Source organism: Malus sylvestris, chromosome 2 (assembly GCF_916048215.2).
Source record: "Malus sylvestris chromosome 2, drMalSylv7.2, whole genome shotgun sequence".
NCBI lineage: Eukaryota > Viridiplantae > Streptophyta > Magnoliopsida > Rosales > Rosaceae > Malus > Malus sylvestris.
Window position 1 is genome coordinate 2,115,548 of NC_062261.1, and position 26,468 is coordinate 2,142,015.

At 37.3% G+C, this 26,468-nt stretch overlaps 4 protein-coding genes across 4 annotated transcripts; 2 read left to right on the forward strand and 2 right to left on the reverse strand.

The window, feature by feature from the left end:
* The first annotated feature begins 7,114 nt into the window (after positions 1-7,114).
* Positions 7,115-8,705, forward strand: LOC126592564 (calmodulin-like protein 3). Its single transcript, XM_050258294.1, has one exon. It carries the CDS (start codon positions 7,380-7,382, stop codon positions 8,064-8,066), a length of 687 nt encoding a protein of 228 aa, XP_050114251.1. The 5' UTR covers positions 7,115-7,379; the 3' UTR covers positions 8,067-8,705.
* A 1,107-nt stretch (positions 8,706-9,812) lies between these two features.
* On the reverse strand, positions 9,813-12,775 carry LOC126592558 (uncharacterized). The gene is made up of 5 exons (XM_050258280.1): positions 12,239-12,775; positions 11,185-11,320; positions 10,799-11,019; positions 10,444-10,617; positions 9,813-10,206 (listed from the first exon to the last, which is right to left on the reverse strand). Exons 1-5 carry the CDS (start codon positions 12,446-12,448, stop codon positions 10,120-10,122), a joined length of 828 nt encoding a protein of 275 aa, XP_050114237.1. The 5' UTR covers positions 12,449-12,775; the 3' UTR covers positions 9,813-10,119.
* Positions 12,776-16,126: 3,351 nt separating this feature from the next.
* LOC126587770 (uncharacterized) lies at positions 16,127-17,590 on the forward strand. The gene has a single exon (XM_050252843.1). The coding sequence runs from the start codon at positions 16,127-16,129 to the stop codon at positions 17,588-17,590; it is 1,464 nt and encodes a 487-aa protein (XP_050108800.1).
* A 3,008-nt stretch (positions 17,591-20,598) lies between these two features.
* LOC126592566 (uncharacterized) lies at positions 20,599-23,420 on the reverse strand. Its single transcript, XM_050258309.1, has 4 exons — positions 21,940-23,420; positions 21,746-21,839; positions 21,505-21,604; positions 20,599-21,206 (listed from the first exon to the last, which is right to left on the reverse strand). Exons 1-4 carry the CDS (start codon positions 22,124-22,126, stop codon positions 21,090-21,092), a joined length of 498 nt encoding a protein of 165 aa, XP_050114266.1. The 5' UTR covers positions 22,127-23,420; the 3' UTR covers positions 20,599-21,089.
* Between the last annotated feature and the right edge of the window lie 3,048 nt (positions 23,421-26,468).

Consider the following 26,468-nt stretch of genomic DNA (forward strand, 5'->3'; position numbering starts at 1 on the left):
AAAGGATGGCAAAGTTCAACAAAGAAATGCAACCCAATATCATGTTTCTCCATCTACTATCGAAACCTATCTTCTCCATGACCACTAATAAGAAATCCCGCTCCACACTATCATAGGCATTATGCATATCCAACTTGATTCCCAACTCAAATTTGCATTTCACTTTTCTCGTTTTGAGGAAATGAAAAAGCTCATGCACAATGCCAATATTATCTTGAATTTACCTTTCTACCATAAATGCATTTTGGGTTGGAGAAATCAAGTCCAGTAGAATCTGCTTAAGACGGTTAGCCAATACCTTGAATAACACCTTATATGAGTAGTTACACAAACTAATGGGACATAACTTGATATTGATTCCTGATTTTGTACCTTTAGAATCAGCACCAAATGAGTAGCCTTGATCTTCCTTGGATTCTCATACATGTGCATCATCTCCCTAATTATTTCATTCACGTATGCTGCAATGATATCCTAGTGTGCTTGGTAGAAAATCCCTGGAAAACCGTTTAGGCCCTGTGCTTTCAAACCTCTCATCTGCATAGTTGTCGTCTTCACCTTTTCAACTGAGACCAATCCCAAGAGTGATGCATTCATTTCATCAATGACCTTTGGGGTAACACAATCTAAAATTTCCCCCATCCCGCTAGCCTGATGAAGTGAACAGTCCACGAAATGCTCGTTAATCAACTGTTGAACCTGACTTGGATCCTCCACCCAATCCCCATTATTATTCTTCAATGAGACCACCTTTTTCTTTCTTCTTAGATGCAGGGTAGATTGGTGAAAGAACTTCGTATTGGCATCACCATCCTTTAGCCATTGAACCTGTGATCTTTGTTGCCAGTAGCACTCCTCCTGACTCCACAATTGGTTTTTTTTTTATTTTTATAGATATTCTATTTCTTTTGAGTTCCCCTTCCAGTTCTGTTGAAGACGACCCAATTCGCCCATCATCTAATTTATTTGCCTCCTCCGTTGTTTGAACTTCACGCTACTCCATCTAGTTAAGTTGGCATGACAAACATTAATCTTGATATTCCATCTTTCTACCGGGTTCCCCTCCCTGTTATTCTCCTATGCACCTCTCACAATTTCTTTACACTTGCCATCCTTTGCCCAAAATGCCTCAAAGCGGAACTTTTTCCTTCTTGCGACCTTTTGCTCACATTGCACCAAAATTGGACAGTGATCAGACCCCAAAGTCATGCCATTTGTGACAGTAGTATTTGGCCAAAGTGACAACCAACTATCATTCACTAGCCCCCTATCTAGTCGAGCCTCCACAAATTGCCCATTTTGTGTCCCTCTCCATGGGAATTTTGGGCCATTGAACCCCAAATCCATAATCTCCAACTTGCACATGAACTCCTCCAAGTATCTTGGCCGGTTGTATTGCACTTTAACACCCCCCGATTTCTCATAGAATTCATTGAAGTCGCCACCACATATCCATGGGATGATGTCCGGGCTGAATTTCTAAATCATTCCCATATAGAATTCCTCCTTCTCCGCCCTACAAGACATGTCGTATACACGTGCCATATACTCCGGTAAAACGAAACACAGACTGCGAGTCAACTAAACCACAACTAGCATTAATGAAATGCTTTGAAGAGTCCATCACTTCCCTTTTTACTGAATCGTCCCACCAAAGGCAAAGACCTCCCGCTCTACTAATCAGTGCAACATTGAACCCATTAGAGTACCCCATACTCCTTCTCACCCCTGCTATTCTATGATCCTTCATTTTTGTTTTCAAGAGAAAGATCATAAAGGGTATATGTTCCCTAATTTGCCCATGTAGGGCACAAATTATCGTGTATGACCCTAGACCACGGTAGTTCCAAAATAGGTGTATTATGGCAACCCTGTGGTTGTTGAAGGCCAGCCTCGGGATGAAGTTCCCCACTTTCTTTGCCATTGGGGTTGTCTTCTCACCCTCATAGATCTCCTTCATGTAGTCCCAAATGTCCTGGTACTCGATCGGAACATCATGTAACTCCTCTCCTCTGCATATATTGCCATTTCCATCATCAAGCATCATTCTCCTATGGTCATTTTCCTTAGTCTCTCAGCAACCCTTTCTTTTCTTTCTTTTGCCCTTCTAGTAGCCTTCTCAATTTTTGTTTTTTTTTCTGAGACGAATGTCCCACTTCTTTGCTCTTTCCTTCTAGCTCCCGCTTATTTTTGCTTCCAGACCCCCCTATATAAGGGGTCGAGTCACTCCCACTTTCTGACCTTTCCATGCTTAGATCCTCTGTTTTGGCTGTGCAATTTGAAGTTGTGTGTGCGGCACCGCAACTCCACCTTCGTTTAGTGTCGAGTTCCCTTCCTGGATTTCCTCAATCAATACCGATGGATTTCTTCCATACTCACTTTGGACTACAAGCTCGAAACCCACAACTAGTCGATGTTGCCCTATCGGCCCACATCCTTCCATTATCCACTGGGCCGGGTTGAGATTCTGTCCGTTGGATCTTTGATTCTCTGTTGCTTGGGAGCCTGGAGGGTATTTTTGCTCACCCTCAAGTGGTGGTAATGTTTGCAGTTCACCAACCTACTTATTACCATTTGATTGGTTTAAATTTTGAGATTTGTATTTATTCATTGCACATGTCACCAAATTTAAACTCGGTAATAAATAGGGTAGCATCACCATCTCTTAAAGGTGATTTGTGTGTAATCACTGCACAGGTCACCAAATTTAAACTCGGTAAGAAATAAAATAGTGAGTATCATGATAAAAAATATTCCCGAACCTGGAAGATAGATGGACCCACTTTACAACAACAGTCTTATATACAGATGGGACCCAAACGTCCTCAATTATATGTGATCCATCACATGCATGCATGCAGGCTTTTCTCCAGTTAATTTGTTCGTTTGTTAAACAGATCGAATAGATCTGCATGCACACATAAGATTTTATAATTGCTTTTCTTGTTGGCCTGAATGATTGGGTGAAAATCGTAATAGTATTACTGCAGAACTACTGCTTACATCTATACGAATCTGCACTTTTCAATTGGAGTCTGAAACTCTGAGTTGGAAAGAGCAAGCAAGGCTGCTGTGCCTGTGGCTCATGTTGCACGTACTCGTGTACAAATTTGTATTCCATTGTTTTTCACTTCACGTAAAAATGGGTACAATTAGTAAAATTGACGTAGTGTGATATAAAAGCTGGAAAATCGATTAAAATACTCTTAAGTTAGAATCGGCTAGCAATATGAAATTCACTGGGAATTGAGAAAACCTCAAAGTTTACGATTGAATAATAAAAATGATTGAAAATATAATTAACTCCATAAGTTAGGTTAAACAGAAAACATAAAACCCTAATTTGTAGGAAATTATGAATGTTTCATAATATTCCTAATTACTTATTCACGTTTCATAACCCAAAAGAAAAACAGGTAAGAAATATCTACGAAATTTAAGAAATACTTGCTAACTATTCTCAACGTACTATATATGCAGAAGTGCTTGCTAACTATTCTCAACATACTATATATGCAAGAGTGCTCAAAACGCTAAACAGTTAGTAACCTAATACAACGTTAACCATACAAAATGAATGCCCTAGAGAAGAAAAAGCTGTCACAAACAAATCATTTATAATGGTTTTGTTAAAGCAGCTGAAAGAGAGATATGCAGTGCAGTTTGAGAGCAACAACATGTGCATATTTTTATAAAATTCCACAAGATGTGTGACAAGGCTTAAAAGAATTTTGCAGAGATGGGGCTCATAAGAGAAAAAAACTTTATCTGCAGGGCCATCTGTAGCCCTGCTAATTGCTCGACTTGTCCAGTCCTCTTCCTTGGAGTATTATGTATCATATATCTAGCTAGGTTTTCATTGGTTAACTGCATTCGGGATGGATCAGCTGCTGACAGCTGCTGGGACCTTATGCAATAATCAATAAGGTGTTGTTATCTACACACCTCATTTTCTATCTCACATATTCCTTTCAATTTCTGATCGTCAGATCGAATGAATTAAAAAAAATAAAAAGACATAAATTAACATGGAGTGTGTAAGAGATAAAATGAGTATGTGGATAACACCATCCTAATCAATAATCTACTATTTATTTTCTTTGGTCTCAGACTCTCAGGCAACCAAAACGTACGTATAAGGCTAAAAGATAGGGTTTGTCCAAAAAAAAAAAGGTTAAAAGATAGGGTTCGCAGGGATTTGGAACATTCAAAGTTTCAAACATATATGGGCCTCTAATGATGTTATCTTATACTGATTGGTTTCGTCCATCTTTGACCATTTGAGATTGTGAAGAGTCTCTGGCCCTTGTAGTTAGCAAGATATGCTTAAGGCCCAAAGCTATTGGAATTTCGAAGGAATCCTATATGTGTGCAAGACTCATGAGTAGATCAGTTCTTTCTTTGTAAATAAAATATCCATATATCTTTACGACAATTACATCCACAATACGTCACAATGAGTTTAGTATCGGACACACCATATACATATACATATGTGTGTGTGTGTGTTTGTGTGTGTGTCGTCCTCACATTTGTGTGAATTGAAACACACTCTCTCCCCCCCCCTCTCCCCAAAAAAAAAAACGAAAATCAAGTAGAGATCAGCTGCCACTAGACCGGCCTTGCATTTGTGTGTTAATTGAAACTCCCACCATCCCTTTTGAATACCAAGTAGAGACCGGTTGCCACTAGACCGTCCAATCATGTGCGAATAAAGTATCCATGAACAATTGAATTTTTTTTGCCAAACTCATCTTGAAATCGATTCTGGTGGATATGCTTTCCTACAAGTAGTCATATTTGATCGTGGAAAATGGTGTGCACACAAGAAAAGCAAGGCATATATGCTATATAAACAAATTAAAGCAAGGGTGTGCAACATCATTCACGGCACTTGGGTATGTAGAACATGCATGTTAATCAAATCCAATGGACCAAACTGAAGACAATCGCCCAAAAAACTAGTACCGAAATTTGCAGATTTCTCGGTCACTTGTATCGTCTTTTCTGTTACGTATACATATTTTGGTATTTAGTTAGTTTGTAATTCAAGTTAAAAAGTATTTATTTTTATACTCGAGATCCTCGGTTCTCTCTAGTATGGTTTGTATCAAAATGAAAAAAAGATCGTGAACCACGTTTCGTGTTCCATAAGAAGGAATTGGATCCCATCCGGATCCACTTTAATCTTAGTCATTCATCATGTATCGTGCGGTCAGAAATCATAACTTTTTTTTATTTAAAATTAAATACAAATAATATATGACAAAAAATGATCGTACGATGTACGATGAACGACTAGAATGTGAAAATCCCTAAGATCCCCACAAAATGAATCTAGAGAGGATACTATTCCCCGTAAGAATTCCTACTTCCTTTGTCATTCTGCTTTCTGAAAGCATAAATAGAGAAAATTCTACCTTCCACAGCTATAAGATATGATTGGCATTGATTCATTTTCTTCAGTATTTTTACCTCCAGCACAGCACAAATGATGTTTTGCGATGGTGTGAAGGTGGGGGCACCGTTGGTGCGGTAGTTAGTGGTGCAACATAAAAAGGGAGGATGATTCTCTCTCCTTCTAATCATTATTCCCTTTCCTCTCTGATTACTTAAACGGTTACGGTTAAGTTACTTTAATATCTAATATTTGTTGGTTTTTTTATAGAGACAATAAGATAAAAAATAATGTATGAAAGGAAAAGAGGAAAATTGATAAAAATAAAAGGGGAGAAAATCTTAATCCCACAAAAAGACATGGATCCTTCTGCTCCTTTCAAAAGGACACAATTGGAGTACCATTCCACCGAGAGCTTGCTAGTGTCCTTTATTTATCTAGTTATGTTTGCAACTTACAATTAAAGTGCATTGTTTAAACAAACAAATGACTATGGCTAGTTTGGAAATGTTTTTAAAATAATTGAAAACTGTTTTTAGAAAGAAAAAAAAACTGTTTTTAGGTTTCAAAAGAACTTGAAGTGTTTTCTACAAGAAGCACTTCAAGTATTTTTCTAAAATTCACTTACATTTTTATAAGGATTATTTTCAAAAATATTTTCACCAAAATATCTACTTCCCAAAGAGACCAAGACCAACACCAAAAACCCTTTAATTTGTTGACCGGCAGAGGTGCAAATTGTTCAACAATCTCAAGAGCCAAAACAAGTAGTACTATCTTCTAAGTCTGCCCATCTACAACGACCATGATAGTGACCGGCACCGTTTACTGATATTTTTAGTGGTGGCAACGGAGCAGAATTCTAAGGCTACCGTGGAACTCAAACAAAATAAAGATAAGACTCAATCAAATGCTAGGTTGAGCCATTTAATTTGTATTGGTTTCATCAATATTGCTCGTGTGGCGAAAAAAACTCTTAATATTACCTTTGTGGTTAACTCTGTTATCGCTACTCGGTATTACGGTCTAATAGTGTTCTTCTTCACTTTGAAGCAAGAGATCTTAGGTTTGAATCTTGTAGATGGTGAATTCGATACCAAATTAGGATGTCCGTGTGTGGCTTAGTCAAACTCCCTCTTCCTTTAATGTAAAAATACAGATGCACTAAAAAGAAAAAAGAAAAAAAACCTTTGTTATTAATTTCAGTTCAAATTGAACATACAATCCTACCGTTATCACTATCTAATAATTACTTTCAAAGATGACATCATGTGTTTTTTTTTAATGGACCAACCAATGGTATCATCACAGTAGTTTACTCTTCTGAGGGCCGGAAAGATTCACAAAGATATTTCAACATTTTCCTGACCATTATCATGTGGTTCACAATGAAAAAAAATTAAACTCAAGACATACCTTGTGGAATACAATATATGTCTGGAATTCGTCATCTACTATTAGCTATAATCAGAAAGAAATTTCACTATCCTAGAGGCGGACCATGTAGCTATGCGAGCATACACTCACACACACTGAGTTGTCTGTTTGGTACACGCACTCAAACTCACCTAATAGGCTAATTGTCTATGATGTCGTATGCAGATAGTCGGGCAAAGAACTCCCTCCAAATTAGGGCAGTGTACCCAAGTAGAATTGGAAGTCAACTTTGAGAGTACTGTTAGCAAAAATAATACATACAATTAGTAAGCAATCACATGAAGCTAATTAATAAGAAAACAAAAGTGTGTTTAAGTGTCGCATTATTTTATGTTGAGATCACGCGGTTTGTGGGACAATGGAATCGAAAAGCAAACCAAAAACCGCGTAGTGCTGGAATCTGTAATTTGGAAGAATTTACCAAAGACTTTGATAAGACGTCAAAGTCAGTTCTTCTCCTTGCTCTTTGCCTCCTCTTCTTTCTTCTTCTTCTTCCTTATCATCTTCTCCTTTGTTGCTGAAAAAGAAAAAAAAAACAGAAAAAATGGCGGTAACCACCGTACTTTTATTAGCAGTTTTATTCATAGCTGGCCTCGTAAATATTTTCTTTCGTTTTCCCACAACCAAGCTCCTTGCTTGGTTTCAATCTTTGTCCAAACCCTACTCCACTCCTACTACCACTCCAAGCAAGGACAAAGATAATCATGTTGTGAATAGTATTAGTCCGCAACCAAAAGTAGCAGATCAGGCGGCGGAGCTGAAGCAATTGTTTGCCACTTTCGACAAGAACAGTGACGGGTTCATCACAAAGCAGGAGCTCAAGGAGTCACTGAAGAATATCAGGATTTTTATGAGTGATTCTGAGGTGGAAGAAATGGTAAAGAAGGTGGATGCTAATGGAGATGGGTTGATTGACTTTGATGAGTTTTGCATGCTGTGCGGGTCCATGCTTCGTCGGGATGATGGGGTAGTGGAGGGCGGAGATGGGGGAGGAGCGGAGGAGGAGGAGGAGTTGAAGGAGGCGTTTGGTGTGTTTGATAAGGATAAAGATGGGTTGATTTCGGTGGAGGAGTTGGCGGTGGTGTTGTGTTCTTTGGGATTGAGAGAGGGGAATAAGGTGGAGGATTGTAAGGAGATGGTGAAGAAAGTTGATAGGGATGGAGATGGTATGGTCAATTTTGATGAGTTCAAGAGGATGATGAAAGGTGGAGGACTTCTATTAGCCCACTAATTAGGTATTGATCTCTAATTAAGCTCCTACTTCCAAAGCTCTAGTAAGATTTAATTACCATCATCAATTTCTTGTGTTAAATGGTACGCATAATTGGCTTGAGATATCGTTTCTCAGGTTTAGGTACTCTTACCTCCCAAGATCCAGTAAGTTTCATCTACCCTTCATCAACTTGTTACCGAAAGAACATTAACAGTATCTGATTGGATTAAGATACCGTTTCTCAGGTTTAGGTAGTTATTCCTCATGTCCAAACACATGCACCAAGTTGTATAGGAAACAAGATAAACCAGACATTGATTAATTTGCAGCTTCATCTTCAATTCACAACCACCATGTGTCATGGCATAGGATGCCATTCCTCCCTAACCAACCTTCATTGCCGTCTCTCTCTACAGTAGTAGCCTTCATTGCTGTCTCTCTCTAAATTAGTTTATTTTAACCTTTCATTGGCAGACAGACCATCATGGTCTATGCCCTTATGGGTTTTCAATAGACATTTACCTTTTACCCCCTCTTGCTGTGTGATATTATTATCTGTAATATTTCTCTCCAACCTTGATGAGTTCAACAGCATATGATGTATTGCAATTCTTTTCTATACAAGCGATATTGGAAAGAATGAAATTGAACTTGAAATCTCGAAGCAAAAAGGTGAATATTTCTAACTACTAATCGCATACTAAATGCTCTTAACTAATTAAGTTACAAAACGCTTAAAATATTTTGTTTTGTGATTTTTAGTTTCACACAACTGTTGTCAGCTTGAGGCCAAAAAGAAAAACAAATGTTGTCAGCAATTTAACTATTTTTTAAGCCTATGAAGTTTCCAAAAACTCATCTCTAGGCCATGCGTGTAGTTTTCTATGTCAATGCATGTGCCCAATTGTAAATTTCATGGCTGGCTGAAAGCATGTTGTGAATAAATAAATACAGCCTAGGATCTTCGTTGGCATTTGCATTAGAAAAGAAAAAGGAACAAAAGCAAAAGCCAAAGGCCAAAAGCAAAAGTTGAAGGGATTATTATATGTATTTCTGAACGACTAAGATTAAATATAAAAGATCTGGATAATTGTAGAAATCAAACTTCTAGCTAAAACAATTGTAGCATTGAAGCGATATCCGTATTTCTGCTGCTATATCAAAATTTTCTGCAACATAGAAAAATGTCGTCTTCATGAAGCAATCCCCTGTCCATCGAGTAATCAGACTGATTCAGAGAAGAGTCAAGTTTACGGTGCTAAAGAGATCCTTTGCATGTACGAAACGGCAAATTCATATTCCCACTTATTTTTGGTAATCATATTCCCACTTACTTTTTATATACAGATATCCAAACGGTTTTGGGAAAAAAAATTCGTGGACAGGACCTCAAATTGAGTGCAGCGATAAATACTCTTAACTACTTAAGCTACAAGTCTCTTACAGACCACACAACTTATTCTCATTCACTTGCGAACAACCCGGGACAGATAGAGGTAGAATACCAGAGAGATCATCTTTCATCTTTCGATTCCTCAAGAAACCCTGGCCAAAACCACCCCCCTGCCCATCGAAATGGCATTTGGAAGTGTTGCTGGCTTAACGTTTAGGTTTCTGCATAGATCAAAAATCGGGGAAAAGGACAAAGGAATGAGCGATGCCCACGGAAGCAAAGATGCCATCCACAGATGATAGCTAAGATCAAATTTTGGATCTGTACGACCAGTTGGCGAACACAAAAAATTGTAGAGGATGCATGGAATGTACAAGAATTCAGCCGACGAAATTCGATTGAATAATAGGGTTTAAAGCATAAACCCTCTTTAATTGAAGTATAAAAAGATACAATTAAATCACTAAATGTTTCTTCCTATAAAACCTACAGAACATATCCCTGAATTCGTGTTTGAACGAAACTGCGTCGTCACCATAACAGAGGAAAGAAGCTGCATCTCTGTTTCCCAATCAACACAAATACAGCTTGAAGTGCCTCCATGTCATTAAAACTACCACACGAAAGCACATGATCCGTCCACAAAGCCGAAGAAACATTTATCGTTATACAAATTCTTTAGAAAACATCCGGATGAAAGCGCCCTGGGATGGAGCTGCTTTGTTGTGCCTGCTTTAGGTGCATTGTAAGTGCGTAGTTGTTCACCTGATAAGGTATAAAAGAAATAATCAAACGACAGAAATCAGCACACACAGAATTTAGAAAACTTAAGCAAGCAATGACCACGATGAAGAAAGAATCAACTTAAAAAGGAACGGTAACAGACTAGGAAGGAGATAATGTAATGAGCTGTTTATATAAAGCAAGCAAGACCATATTGTTCTCCCAAAACTTCCATCCAAATATAAGGTTGTATAAAGTTATTAGGTTCCTGAGCCCAACCTCGAGGGTTCTCAACTGTTCCTGGTACTGGGCCACCAGTTGCTTCAGATGCTGCAATTCCTGGCCTCTATCTTCAAACTCCTTCTGCCGTTCATGCTGAGTGGATACAGCTCGCTTTAAAATTGCATTTTCCTGAATAATAGCTTCCATTTGTTCCTTCAGCATCATATTTTCCTACAACAAGGAAAAACATAAGTACCGCTAAGCCATTAGGAAAAAAAAGGAAAATTAATAGATGTTGCATCCTCAAACATTCCCCCGGTTTTCTACTCAATGCCAAGGGAAGAAAAAAACAATAACTAGACAAAGAGAAACATATATTGGACATGCAATATATGTAATTAAGAGGTCATACCTGGCGAAAGCTTTGGGCTACCTCTGTGGTTGCACAAGCACTAATGGACTTCTCCAAAGCCTCAAGCACCCTTGAAGCACGAGCTTTAGCATCATCCATGTTAGAGGCACTCATCATCTCTCTGACAACGAGCTCCACCCACTCCGCTCCATCCTTGGGAAGGTTATTTTGCACTGATGGATCATCAGTTACTGCAACCTCTCCATTTGTTGCTACCGCACCTGAAACAAAATATTGATCAACCCCCCTTAATGTCTACAATACTAGCAAGATTACCAAAAAACTTATAGATTCAATTCTTGAAAGACTGTCACGGTGGTAAGCCCTGTGGAAGGTGAGACAACGATATAACTTTCTAGGTAAAGCAAGAAAGTATCTGCTCATACTATGTGATTGGAGTTGCACATTTGCTTCTGGCGCTATATCAGATTTTCCTGCTGCAGAACCTAAACGTAGCTCATTCAAACTTTTGATAGCCGAATCCAAATCACCACCACATTCTTCAAGTGCTCCCTCCAGAAGCTAGGATAATAATTTCAAAATGCTTAGTAACTTTTCATCTTAATTAACTAGATATGATGCACATCCTCCAAAGTTGAAGGGTATTAAGAACCATGACAAGAAAAACAAAAATGGCACGTATATGCATGCGGAGTTTCAATTACGGGAGGTCACCAATCACGTGGGTTGTCGATCGAGTTACACCAAGAAGTCAATGCAACCAACCACATTGAAGGGGCAGCGTACATCCGTGTCACACATGTTTAACTCCCTGTATAGTGTTTGTATATATACACACAAGCGCACACACATACGTATCTGTATGTAAACATACACTTCATGGCAGTCGGAAAATCAGAAATGCAACAAAGCAAATATGCCAGAGAACGAAGATATAATATAAAAAAATGATAGAGAAACATGTAATATGCCACAAAATGATCAACAAGACTCAAACCAATTATCATAAAAACACCCAGAACACACGAAAATGCAAGAGGGATTCCATTTGTAGTTTCACAATTGAACTAAACAATTCACGATAATCATGGCATACGAAATTCAGGGACGCCGAATACTATGAAAATGCATTCCCTAATATTGGGCATTTAAATTAGGGAACTTTAACGAAAAGATCATGTCATGTTAACTTTAACGAAAAATCAAATTTTTACGCTAAAAAATCAATTCTAATACTATTCATTTTATCTTTTATTTTGTGATTATAGTTAAAATCTAAAGTTTCCAAGTCATTTTCATTAGATTTTCTTTTAAATTAGGCTCGCTAATCGAATCCAGTCCTATCATCCAATCCAATCCAAGCAATCAAATTTATCCCTTCGAATGATGCATACAACAATAAAAATCAACAATTCCAACATAATTACACAGAATTGATTAATTAATGAAAAAAAAGAGAAAAATGAATGAAATGTGAACCTGGTTGTCCATGTCCGGGAAAACGGCCCTGAGGTGTTCGATCAAATGCGAGGCAGCAAACGACGTCGTGGAGGGAGGAGAGAAGCGAACAGGGGAGGAAGAAGAAGAGCAGCGGATTCTCTTGGAAGCGGAGGAGACGGGAGGGGAAGTCGACGGCAGCGAGTTGTCTTCGAAAATCGATGATCTCTTCCCGCACACAACGGCAGACATGTTTTGCCTTCTCTCACTCTCTCTCTTCTTCCTCCTCCCTCTCCCCCGCCGTCGGCTTCCTTCTCATGCAGCGCACCGTTTCGATCTCAGTTTTCCCCCAATTTCCAACCCTAATTTCCGTATCCAGATCGCAACCCCCTCCAATTCCAACCCCTAATTTCCCCAAATTTGGCAACAATTACAATTTCAAAGTTTTATGGGGAGAGAAATATAATTTCGGAAAAGTATTTAATCGGACATTGAATCTTTGGTGCTTCTGTGTTGCTTTCTCCCATGGCGCTTTTGGCCTTTGGGTTTCCCTCCACAGCGGGTCACCGGTGAGGAGATTGGTGATAGAATAACGCCTGGTTCCCGAGGGCCACGAATCAGATGACGACACGTCAGAGACGAAGGGATGTTAAGTTTGTTGGTGGGTTACGTGGAAGGTCTCTATTGGGCAGTGCTTGAGAGTGTATGACAAGTTGGAGGTTCGGTGTGTGACGTTATCATGTCGTGAGGTTTCTCGGTCGTTTGGTTCAAGGAGCCGGCGCCGCCCTGGATCGCAAGTCAATTAAATCCTCTCTCTCCCTACGTTTTCCATTTTTTTAATTTTATGGGCTGGTTAAGAGGCCCAACCCAAAGTCCAAGCCTACGTATACTTGCAATTGCACATTATTTTACAGTTTTATTGAAGGTGGTATTTATCAGACGGTCGATCTGACTGTATTTTTTAGAACATCGATATTTTACATTAATGAGAGGGAAGTTCTGCTAAGTTACATAATGGGTAACCTAATTTGATATCGAATTCGCCATTCACATGATTCAAATCTAAGACATCTCATTTCCAAGTGAAGAGGAATACCACCAGATCGTATTACTGAGTGGCAAGGACAACAATATTTGAATGTGTTATTTGAAATGCTATATTCTATGGTGGGAAAGATTTTTCAATGTATTGGGAACACGTGGTACACTATATCTCTACTAATTAATAAAGCATTCATTGTCAACCAAAACCCTATAAAATTATCAGTTTAACCCTTTAATTAAAACAGAACATGAATAAGAAATATGAGGTAGAAATGTAATTTCACAAACCAAATTTTGCTTTTTTTTTTTCAAAGTCTCACCTACATGTAATTCTAACATATCTCTAATTTATTAAAAAAATAAAAAATTCTCACTCACATTTTCTATCACTCTCTTCCTCTCTCTTTCTATTTCAAAAACAAAAATAAAAAAAACTTCTCACACACTTTGTGTGTCCCCATATGCTAGAATGTTATTATACATGTAGAAGGATTTTTTTTTTCAAGTGTTCATCCACTTGTATAATGACATATGACGCATTTTTCAGTATTCGGGTAGACTAAAAACTATCACCTATGGTGGACGTGTGATTATTAAATTGTCTCACCACCTTCACAATCCGACTGTTCTGAATCCTTCAAATATTTAGGGTTTCCATTCCATGGTTTTTCCCTGAGTTCCAGAGGCAAGATTAGCATCATTAGAAGTTGGAACCAAAAAAGAGCTCCAGCAATAAAAATTGGGTGTAAATTAATAGATTGGATAGTGAAACCCAAAGGATGGCAACCACCGAACCAGGATCATCTCCTGAGCAATTCCCTAGGGATCCCGCAATCTTATCCGTTCATTTTATATCGTGCGGTCAGTTTTCGTTAGGTACTATTCATATTTGAATTTTAAAATTTAAATTTTAAATGATTTCTGACCACACAATATACAATGAACGAACAAGATTGCAGGATCCCTAGGGAATTGCTCAGGAGAGGATCCTGACCTCCACTTAGTTGAAGGTGATGATGGCATGGGGCTTCGTGTTCTTATGCAATCAGAGCCAAGTTGTTTTTGGCTTTTCAGATGGTGGAGCGAAAACTAGTAAAAAGAAGCATATAAACCCTAGCATGTTACCATATTTGATGCATGAAATTCTCCAAATTTGGTGGTGTTGGTTCGACCATTCATGCTTATGTGACTCATAAAGCTGGAACGTTAAAATCTTAATTTGAATGATTGCGCGACTAATCATAGCACTTTTGTAACACCTTTACTCGTATTGGATATGATGGAGCTCAATGATATGCATGATCTGAGTTAGATGTTGTTCGTCCTGATAATTCATGCTTACGAGACATCACAAAGCAGAAAACAACCATAATCAGCGCGGGTGTTATCACGATTGATCCCATCACTAGCCTTGATCATATGCATGATCTGATTTGGGGTCCTACATGTTGACCAATATATGGCTACCTTGTTACCAAGTAAGTCCCAACTTGAAAAGGGTTTCGGCATATTTGCCATGCAGGGCAAATGTGGATTTCACAATTCAATTCAATACATATCCTCCATCTTTCGCCTCCTATTGTCCTACAATGCAAAGCTTTCAGATTTTGGTTTGGCGAAAGCCCAGTCGAGGGCAGTGGCGGATCCACAGTGGGGTCAATGGGGTCGCACGACCCCTTGGAAGCCATGGAAACAACCTTATAGACCCTTTGGAGCTGCTGGTGCGACCCATTAGCTGCACACCAAGTGTTTGACGAAAGGTCCTCGGCTGAGCTGGTTGAAGACGAAGGCGCTCACGCGCCTGTTTTTTTTTTTTTAAACAACCTGGGCAAAACGACGTCGTTTTGGGCCAGGTCTGAAGAAAAAAAAAGCCCAGCGTGTCCTTTTCAGCCTTATTTCACACAGATCCGAAACCATTCATTCCAAAACCCCCAAATTTCTTTTGTTTTCTCCTCCTCCAACCCTAAGTTCCAAACTCAATCCTCCCCAAACCCTCAACTCCATCTCCTCCCTTGCTGCCGCCATTAACGTGCATTTGTGCTGCCGTCGTCGTCACTGTGGTGGTGGTGCCACCAACTTTGCTCTTTGTATTTGCTCATTGTTATTGTGAAATTTCACAATTCAAGTAAGTTCTAAACCCTATGTATGATATATTTAATTTAATTGAAACCTAATTCATATTTATTTTGATTATATTGGTGGTTTGTTTATATTGTGAGTATTTATTTTGAATATTTTGTATATGTAGAATATATTTAATTTAATTGAATTGAATTGAATTCATATTTATTTTGATTATATTGATGGTTTGTTTATATTGTGAGTTTTTATTTTCATTATTTTGTATATGTAGAATGCAAGATGAGATATTTAATTTAATTGAAATCCAATTCATACTTATTTTGATTATGTTGATGGTTTGTTTATATTGTGAGTATTTATTTTGAATATTTTGAATATGTAGAATATATTTGATTTAATTGAAATTCAATTCATATTTATTTTGATTATATTGATGGTTTGTTTATATTGTGAGTTTTTATTTTCATTATTTTGTATATGTAGAATGCAAGATGAGATATTTAATTTAATTGAAATCCAATTCATACTTATTTTGATTATGTTGATGGTTTGTTTATATTGTGAGTATTTATTTTGAATATTTTGTATATGTAGAATATATTTAATTTAATTGAAATTCAATTCATATTTATTTTGATTATATTGATGGTTTGTTTATATTGTGAGTTTTTATTTTCATTATTTTGTATATGTAGAATGCAAGATGAGATATTTAATTTAATTGAAATCCAATTCATATTTATTTTGATTATGTTGATGGTTTGTTTATATTGTGAGTATTTATTTTGTATATGTAGAATTATTATGGAACGGTTTTTTAAGAGAAAGTCATCATCGGGTTCGGGTAGTTCGAATAATATTGATAGTTCAAATACTGTTGGTAGTTCAAGAACTCCAAGTTCAAGACAAAGTCAGTTAGATAGTGTTTTGGGTAATCTTGAAGCGGATCCTGGATTGAGAACTCGAATAATAGATTATGATGCTAATATGAGAGATGAGGTCCGAAGATCATATCTACAAAAAGGACCTTGTCAACCTAGAGGTCATAATTTCCCAATAACTAATATGTCGGGAATTAATCGACGCTTCATTCCCCAATGGTTTGATGAGTTTGGTTGGTTGGAGTATAGTGTATCTAAAGATGCGACATTTTGTCTCTATTGCTATCTCTTTAAAACCAATTTTACACAAGTTGGTAGTGAAACTTTCACTGGAGATGGATTTAAGACTTGGAAGAAAGGGAGAGAAAGATTTAAGATGCATGTTGGACAGGTTGGGAGTGTTCATAATAAGGCTAGAGAAGCTGCTACAAATTTGATGAATCAAGCTACACATATTGAAACGGTAGTGAGCAAACACTCCGACCAAGCTCGTAAGGCTTATCCCACATGCTTGAATGCATCAATCAAGTGCACTAAGTTTTTATTGCGACAAGGTCTTCCTTTTCGTGGCCATGATGAAAGTGCCACTTCAAGCAATATGGGAAATTACTTGGAGCTATTGCAATTCCTTGCAGATAATAATGATAAAGTTAGAGAAGTTGTGATGGAAAATGCTCCGGGGAATCTCAGATTAGTAGCTCCTAGCATTCAAAAAGAAATTGTGAATTCATGTGCCCTTGAAACACTTGATGCTATCATGGATGGTCTAAAAGATAGATTCTTTTCAATATTGGTGGATGAAGCACGTGATGTGTCGGTGAAAGAGCAAATGGCTATGGTGTGGCGTTATGTGGATGACAACGGGCATGTAATTGAAAGATTTGTGGGTATCCAACATGTTACCAACACTACTTCAAGTTCACTAAAGGATGCTATTGACACATTATTTTCTCGCAACGGTTTGAGCATTTCCAAGCTACGAGAACAAGGTTATGATGGTGCTAGCAATATGAGAGGTGAGTTGAATGACCTTAAAACAAAGATATTGAGAGAACAACCTTGTGCATATTATGTTCATTGCTTTGCTCATCAACTTCAACTAGCTCTTGTTGCCGTAGCAAAGAAGAATATAGACATTGCCTCTTTTTTTGCAACGGCTAATAGTGTGGTTAATCATGTTGGAGCATCTTGTAAGCGGCGTGATTTACTTAGAGAGCAACTTCAAGAAGAGCTTGTGATAGCTTTTGAAAATGATTGTCTTATAACGGGGCAAGGCTTAAATCAAGAAACAAGTCTCAAACGTACCGGTGACACACGATGGAACTCACACTATGGTACCTTGATTAGCATCATTTCCATGTTTTCATCCGTGGTTCATGTGTTTTAAATGGTTATTGATGATAATCCCAATGAAAGTGAGAGTGAAGCAAATAAGTTAATGAGAGATATACGTACTTTTGAGTTTGTGTTTCACCTTTTCTTGATGAAAGTCATATTGGGACTCACAAATGATTTGTCACAAGCATTGCAAAGGAAAGATCAAGAAATTGTGAATGCAATGGCTTTAGTGAAATCATGCAAGGAAAAACTACATTGGATGAGGAATAATGGGTTCGATGCATTGGTTGATGAAGTATCTTCTTTTGTGAAAAACATTATATTGATGTTCCTAACATGGAAGATGCATTTATACTTCCAGGGAGGTCAAGGCATAATGCTCCAATAAAGACAAATCGTCATCATTATCGTGTGGAGCTCTGTATTTATGTCATTGATGAGCAAATTACGGAGTTAGAGGATCGCTTTAATGAGGTAAATACGGAGTTGCTTATTTGTTTGGCATGTTTGAGTCCGAAAGATTCATTTGTAGCTTTTGATAAACCAAAGTTACTTCGTCTTGCTCAATTTTATCCTCAAGACTTTTTGGATGAGGATCGTTTGGCACTTGAAGATCAACTTGAGATTTATATTCATTATGTGCGTTCCAGTAGTGATTTCTCTCAATTGGAAAGGATTGGTGATCTTGCAAAAAAAAAAAATGGTGGAGACAAGGATGCATCAAGTATTCAATTATGTATATTTGCTCATTACATTGTCTTTAGTTTTACCAGTTGCAACTGCTTCAGTGGAGAGAACATTTTCTGTCATGAATATTGTTAAGGGTCCACTTAGGTACAAAATGGGAGATCAATGGTTGAGTGATAGCTTGCTTGTTTATATTGAGAGAGATATTTTTGCTTGTATTGAAAATGAAGCTATAATGCTTCGTTTTCAAAATATGAAACCTCGTCGTGGACAATTATAGCTTGTAATATTGTTTCCATTATGAATTATGAATAAAAGTACTATGATTTCATTTTCAACATGTTTTTCCATCCTAAATTTTTTTTTGGACTTTTACACTACGACCCCTTGTGGTAAGATTCGTGGCTCCGCCACTGGTTGAGGGAGACAAAACGCATGTTTCTACTAGGATTGTTGGAACCAATTGCTATGCTACTCCAGAGAATGTTAAGGAAGCCATAACAGATGGTTCAAATTTTTCGAGACAATCGAAATTTTTTTTGGATGAATCCAGGGTATCTCCCACACGTAGGTGAGGACTAATCCCTCGAGCCGGGTTGGACCCCATTCGGGGGGGGGGGGGCAAACTCTTCCAATGCTGACTCTCCATTCACAAGACTCGAACTCGAGACCTTGCTTAAGGGGAACAAGCTCCTTACCACTTGAACCACCAAGCATTGGTAACATTCGAAATTTTAGATACAGAACAATCCTTATGTAATACTTAGATTTTTAAGCAGACTGATAGCTATCATGTATGATTTATATGTTTTACATTCAAAGAAAAGAGAGTCGAACCTTAAGAGCAAAGCACTCGGAAAATATGAATATCCGAATGAGCTCGGCTATGTGAACTCTTTTTTTATCCTATTGATTCAGAACATAATTAACTCAAGATCTCTGTATGAGTTTCTTGTTTCATAAGAAATTGGAGGTCTAACCAGTACAATTTGTGTTCCCTTCGTTTTCACAGGACACTTGACATCTAAAACTGATGTGTATAAAAATACAGCTTTGGTGTAGTTTTACTTGAGATTGTAACAGGAAGATGCTGGATTTGACATTAAAACAACATGCCTAAACTAAAATAAGAATCAAACAAGGATTCGGATATCTTGGACGCAAGATATTTAGATTTGTGTTTCCTAGTTGGTTTGGGATTTGGTTTTAGTATAAGATTTGATTTCCTATATTCTAGGGACTTTGTGTAAACCTATGACATCTATTAGTATAAATAGATGGATGTGGGATTGAGTTTTGTGTGTGAGAGTTTTTGAGAGGCATAAGTTTGTATACTTGAGAACACTTTGAGTTTGTGAGTTCTCTTGTATTTGTTGGTAATCAATAAAGCTTCCGTTGTTAGAGAGGTACTCCTATATTGGAGGAACTCTGAAATCATTGTGTTTTGTTTATTGCTTGATTGGTTTTTGGTTTAGTTTACAACAAAAGAAGATCCAAGGACAAGAAATGCCCTAGCAGAGAACAAAACCTGGTGGCATGGGCTCGGCCACATTTAGCTGACAAGCGAAAGCTTTCCGTTCTAGTGGATCCACGCATGGAATTGAACTACTCCATTAAAGGGGTCCAGAAGGTCTCACAATTGGCTTACAGCTGCCTTAGTAGGGACCAAAATCCCGCCCTACAATGGATGAAGTCGTGAGGATTCTTACTCCTTCGCAGGATGTCAATGACCTCTCGCCATTTTATCTCATAATTCTCGTTTATCTCAACTAGGAAGGCGAAAGAAGAAACCTGACGGAACACACCAGCTCACCTACAGCCAGTCTAAGAGCATCAGAGACTCTCCGTTAAATACTGGCAAGCAGCAACGCAGATGATTGTTGCGCGCGGTCAATCCCTTTCCTCGACTGCAGACTTGACACACGATTGAATGAAACAAAGGTCGCCTTTGTTAACGGTTGTGTATGAAATCTTCGAGCCAAAGTGACAAGTGGAAGAGGCTAGGAGAGCTCACATTTGATATTTTGGAATCATCATTCATCACGCTAATGTTTCATTTGAGATATATATTTGCAGCTAATTAATGTCAGCCACTTTGATCGAAAGTTTGGAGAAATTTTCGAGTAGGATGGTCACATTGTCACAAAGTGTTATTACTATATGTGTTATAAAACATATAGGTGAGCGATTTATATGTGTAATGCAAGTAAGGTATAATATTAAGAGTGGTGCTATCCACACACCTTTTTTTACCTTCCACATACATCTCTTAATTTTCGGACATGAATAACACTACCCTATTAAGAAATAGATTTATGTGTTGTAACATGAACAGATTTGTAATACCACATGGCATGACAATAAAAAAACTTCTGGAAAGTTTGAGCTTTTTTATTCTATCTTTCATTAAAATTTATTGAAACTTGCTGTAAACATACAGATGAAGACAGATATAATCCTCTTAAGATCTACCGTTTCGATACATAGAACCCTGGTTTTCATCTGCATCCTCTCCTCTCTGAATCATGCTGCACCTTCCTATAAGTGTATATGCTCTCTACAGAGTCAGATTTCAAACTGAAGCTGATCATCTGGAGATCTAGTAACCTCGATTTCGGTTTTCGTAATCGATCCATGAAATATTTCAACAATTTACAATTTTCTGCTGGCTGTTCATTGGACTGTACACATGATTTTAACTAACAAGTTCCCTGTGACTCTTGCTATTTACAACTATAAACAACGTACATGCCTTAACAAAAAAAATGAAAGAATCGGATTTCTCAAGTGGAAGCATTCGTCTACAAACCCTAATATTGCATGTATACAAATTATTCATGTGTGATTGTCATTCATCATCATCACAACTTCACCAGCTGTTCATAAGTAGAGATGTCACATATCCTTTTCCTCCACAACCCTATCCGCCGCTTTTCCCGCTCATACTTAATTATTGAAGCATGTCGAACAAAAAATATCTGCAGATTTTACACCAAAATTACAATATATCATTAAATCTTGGCAGTCAAGAAAAATTAGAGAAAATTCAAGGAAATTTAGTAAAATGATCAGAAATGAAATCTCAATTGTTGAATTGATCAAAATCAAACATTGAAGACAATACTGATCAAATTTGACATAACAATCGAATATTTGATGATATATTGAAAAATGATCATTTCAGCAATTGAGATTTACAAATTAAATCATTTGTTTAAATTTCTCAAAATTCAAAACTGAAGTTTAGAGGTGGACAATAATATATAGCAAGACTACCTTATCGCCATCTTTGATTCCAAAAGGTCGGATTAATGCCTTGTAATCGAGTAGCTTCTGACCTTCATAGCATAAGCAAAAATTACCCCACACATGTGACCTGTTCAGAAATTTCAATATTTATTTGAATCACTTTTTTCTTGTATAAATATATTAGAGAAATTGTACAAAATATATACCTTCTAATTACTTTTAAAACAAACCAAATCCATGCCAATGCCAAGATTGTATTCATACGTACCATGAAATCATTTCATCTATCGACGACTGACTGAAAACATCTTTCACTGCCTCGTTCAGTTCGGCCACGGTCGCCGTCTTTGAAACTTGAATCTCTGCCTCCATTGAGAAGAAGAAAATCAGTTAATCACAACACACACGATGCATGTACGTACGTAAAAAGCATGAGCAGTGCATGATATTAAATTTACGTACCAAAGCTAGAACCATCCAATTTGATGACGAAGAGCGTAAGCGGCTCCTGGGGCAGCTTTTGGTAAGTATGGTTCTTCCGACCGCTGCTGCTGAGCAGTCTCCGCGGAGATAGAGATGCCGGAAACAGGCTGCAAGCAGCGGCATTCGTGGCCAACTCTTGTTCACAAAAATCCACCTCCATTTTCATGCACAAAAACCAACTCAAGAAACTAAATTTCCTCAGCCTCAACGAGACGTGCCCTAAAATTTAATTACAAAATAAAAGTTCGTTGGGAGTGTTTGATGGAGTTAATTAGCTAATGGAAATATATCAGAAACAGAACGTGTTTTCAACGCGTCAACTCAACTGCTCTGAGGGGAAACTCAAGATTTTAGGTCCATGACTAAGTCATAACCATGAATAAAGCAAATAGGTGGTACATTCATCAATTTCTAAACCCTACATGCTCGGCTATATTTTTGGGCTGGGGCAGAATTTAGTTTAATGGTCAGAATTTAGTCTAAAAACTAAAAATATGGGTGGCGGTGGTTGCATAGATATGACTCTAACTCAAATGGTTGACCTAATTAAAGAAAAAAAAGAGAAATTCTAAGCAAACTCTGTTAAAGTAACACTTTTTTATAGATCTTTTGACACCTCACAAGTTAACGTGAATTTTCGTACCAATATTATAAAATATTGTACAAAAATATGGAATGACAGAGAGCCCATGGAGAATCTCACTTTTGAGAGTCTCCATTTCTCAACAAAATAGAAAAATACAGAAAGAAAACGTTAGGTTAGTGTGAACATGTATAATTAACCAGGGTCAAGAAGAACAAGTGTCGTGAGGGTACAAACAGAACTTAATTTGAAAGGAAAATTAGTTACATTGACATACAATGCTCAAGCAATATATATAACTTGAAAAACAAAAGTTCATCATGATATTTTAGTACTTTAAATTTGATGATTCCATAACTTTCGTATATTGGCCTATACGGTTATTTTTCTAGAGAAAGAATGAGAATAATAATATGTTTCTCCAAATTTAGGAAGGTAATTAGCTCTTCTGTCTTAAAAAAAAAAGTAGGAAAATGCTAGAAAGATTATGTTTTAAAATCATATTTTGTAAGTCACGTGATGCGGTAGTTGATGGTTGGATTCTTTCTTTAATGATTCAGAGAAGAAATTCAATCATCAGTCGCCCCATAATATAGTTCAAGTAGATGATCTTTGTAGCATCACCCAAAACAGTATTGTTCTACATATGACATTAGTTACCATGGGAATTTTTCACTTTAATGAACTCTAAAAAAAAATTACTTCTATGACTATAGTTAATTTTTGTTCAAAGAATGTAAGTTACAAAAATGTTCATGAAAGGAGTATGACAGTATAAACTCTCATTAAGTATAGATGATAAGGGAATACTACATTTGAAGTTGAACGTACATTACTATGTGCAGAAAGTTGAGGTTTTATCGTAAAACTAATTGACAATATGGAGAGTAGCTTAATTTACTTACTAGCCCATACAAGGCCTCTCCACCTGTGACAAATTTTCAAGTCTAACACCTGAACAACCCAAATGGGATGACATGTAGCACTTGTGGCCATTTGGCTTTACACATGGAACAATCTGCTCTGATACCATGAAGAAAGTTGAGTTCCACCATAAAATCAATTGCCAATAATATAGAGAGTAACTCAAATTACTTATAAGCCCGTGCAAGGTCCTTCTCCAAGTGAGATTCATTCTCAACACTGTTAATCAATCAAAAGTAAAACCAGATATTCGAACCGTAAACCAACAATCACAAGAGAGAGGGAGGAAGATTGCATATCTGTGATCGATCTCTCTCTAGATCGAAGACTGCTTGGAACTAGTAGATGACCCGTCGATTAGCTCTCCTGCTTCAAGTTCGAATTTCCACTCTTCTTTTGTTGATAAAGAAAGACTAATAACTAACAAATAGAAGTATAAATTCGGTCAGAAATAACATTAACATGCGATATCTTGCTTCAAGTTCGAATTTCCAATCTTCTTTTGTTAATAAAAACCTGATGAAGTTAGAGAGGAAAAGCAATTGATTTAGTTATGAATAAGCAACAAATAATTAAGAAAGTGATATTGGCGCGGCTCAATCTGAGATCAATTTACGCCAGCAGGGATGTGTAAATCTGTCTTCGGATTGAACCTCACCAACATCGCTTTCTCTCTGCTACTTCTCAAACATGCATATCCATGCCATAAAAATGAAGATAAAACAAGCTACCATAAAAGAGCAGATGTTCTTTCACCATGAACCCGAAAGCAAGTCAAGTTGTTGAAGAAATGTGGCCAAATCTAAAGAGTTTGTAGCGGTCTTTTCGCCTTTTGAGCAGGGCTAGCTGCTACCCTTGACCTAATAAAAGGGGCAAAAGTACTTGAATTAAAGAATACCAAATATGGTCCCATGTCGGCTCCATCAAACCAAATTTATTTTCTTTTACAAAGCGATTTTTGATTCACTCTAAACTACGAGATGAGGAATTCGATCTTAAATATAAAGGAAGGAGTACACATTGCTCTAACCAACATAACTACACTAATGTTTACAACCAAATTAAAGAAACGGCTAGAGACTATTTTTTAGGTAATTTCCTATGGAGAAAAATTAAACTAATTAAGGTGGCTGCTAGCTTAGTGGGGTGGAAGGGTCAAGGTATAAAGTGGATTGTAGGGTGTCGATTTGGGGCCAGTATTTGTTGAAGTGGGTTTGTGGGATCCATAAAATATTAATAACTTGCATCTAATTAGCACCATCGAGTCAAATGCTTTGGGCAATAACATTTTATATTCCACACCATAAAAAATAATGAAGACACAAAAATACCGATAGCTATTGAAGTGGGATTTTAAAACGATGCATGATACAAACATTACATGCAGCAATAAGAAACGTATACAAGAGAACAAAAATCTGAATACAATTATAGCACAGATGGGATATCTTCTAGAAACAGCCGTACATGATATCTTAGCTATATAGATATATTTACATATAGACTTATATATGTAGATATCTATATACACACACTGTGGTTATGGAAAACAACCAAATGCAGAGTTATTGAGCTAGTTAACAAGTGTGTCATATATATAACAAAAGAAACAGCTATCTGCAGGATGAGAGAGAGAGAGAGAGAGAAAGAGAGAGAGAGATCAGGGAGACAGGTGAAGAGGGAAGGGATGGAGAGGGATGAGAATGTATACTGGTAGGTTTTACCTCGGGATGAGAGGATATGGGAAGGGGGAGAAGAAGAAGAAGGTGAGTGGAATGATGTGAATGGGGAGCAACACTACTTTAGGGTTTGTCATGCTTAGTTTGTACTCAAATAAATCAACCAACTTCCCCTGCGCATGCACCTGAAATATTCTCCCACCAAAAAACCAAAACAACTCCTTCAATGCACCTCTCTTTGTACAATATTTTATCAATATTTTAGACCCCCACCCTTTTCAATTTAATTAGTATGTCATGCTTTTCTTCGATGATTAATTATTTAATCTAAGAATAAGATGCTTGGCTTATATGTAATATATATATACACAACTGTATTGCATTTAGTCATTTTTTAAAGATGTTTGATCAATTTTTATAGAACACTCATACCAAATTTAATCTAAACTACAAGAAATTTTAAAATTCTTTATCCAAACATGGCATAACAGATAATTTGCAACTTTGCATGATACACAATTGGTATATCATTATCATATACTGAAACAGTAACAGAAAGTGAGATGAAAATATAGCTCACAGCATATTTAGGCCTCCTACTATTATGCAAACTGTAAGTTAAACCTAAGTGGCACTTGGTACGTAGTGCCCAAATAAGTATAAAGAATGTACAGGTATAGAAACTAAAATGATGGGTCAAAAGAGAAGATGCATGCAGTCTCATGTGTGTGCAGTAGTACTCTTGAGAGAGAGAGAGAGAGAGATTGGGAAAAGGAGTGCAGAATGTCAGCGAAGTGATTTAGTCTAAAAAGAATAAAGACTTTCGGAATGGAAGGAGAAGGAGTAGTACGTACAAAGTTGCTATATTTCACACACACACACAAACTTAGAGACACTCTCGTACAAAAAAACAAAGACAGACACACAAGTTTCAGTTAATCTGTTTAATTAATTAATTAGCATGCAAATGCAACAATACACTTGCACACACTCAGAGTGACGAGTGATGAATTTAATTCAGCAAATAGGAGGAATATGCAGCAAACCAGAGCGGGGACACCGGCGCTAAAGAAGCCCTGCCTTGGGCCTCCACTGCCCGACACTTTCCTTGGTTTTGTCTTCCCTTTTTCCTTCACCATCCACATTTTCCCTTTATTTTAAGGGCCACCTGCCTTCCCCCTCCCTCTTCTTCTCTCTGAAGCTTTTGGGAAGTGCAAAAGATCCCCCACCCCTCCTCACTCTTTTATTTAACAAATATATATTTGTTAAAAATTCTCTCTCAAAATTATAAATTAGCTTACTAGAAAGTCGTTCTCTCTCTC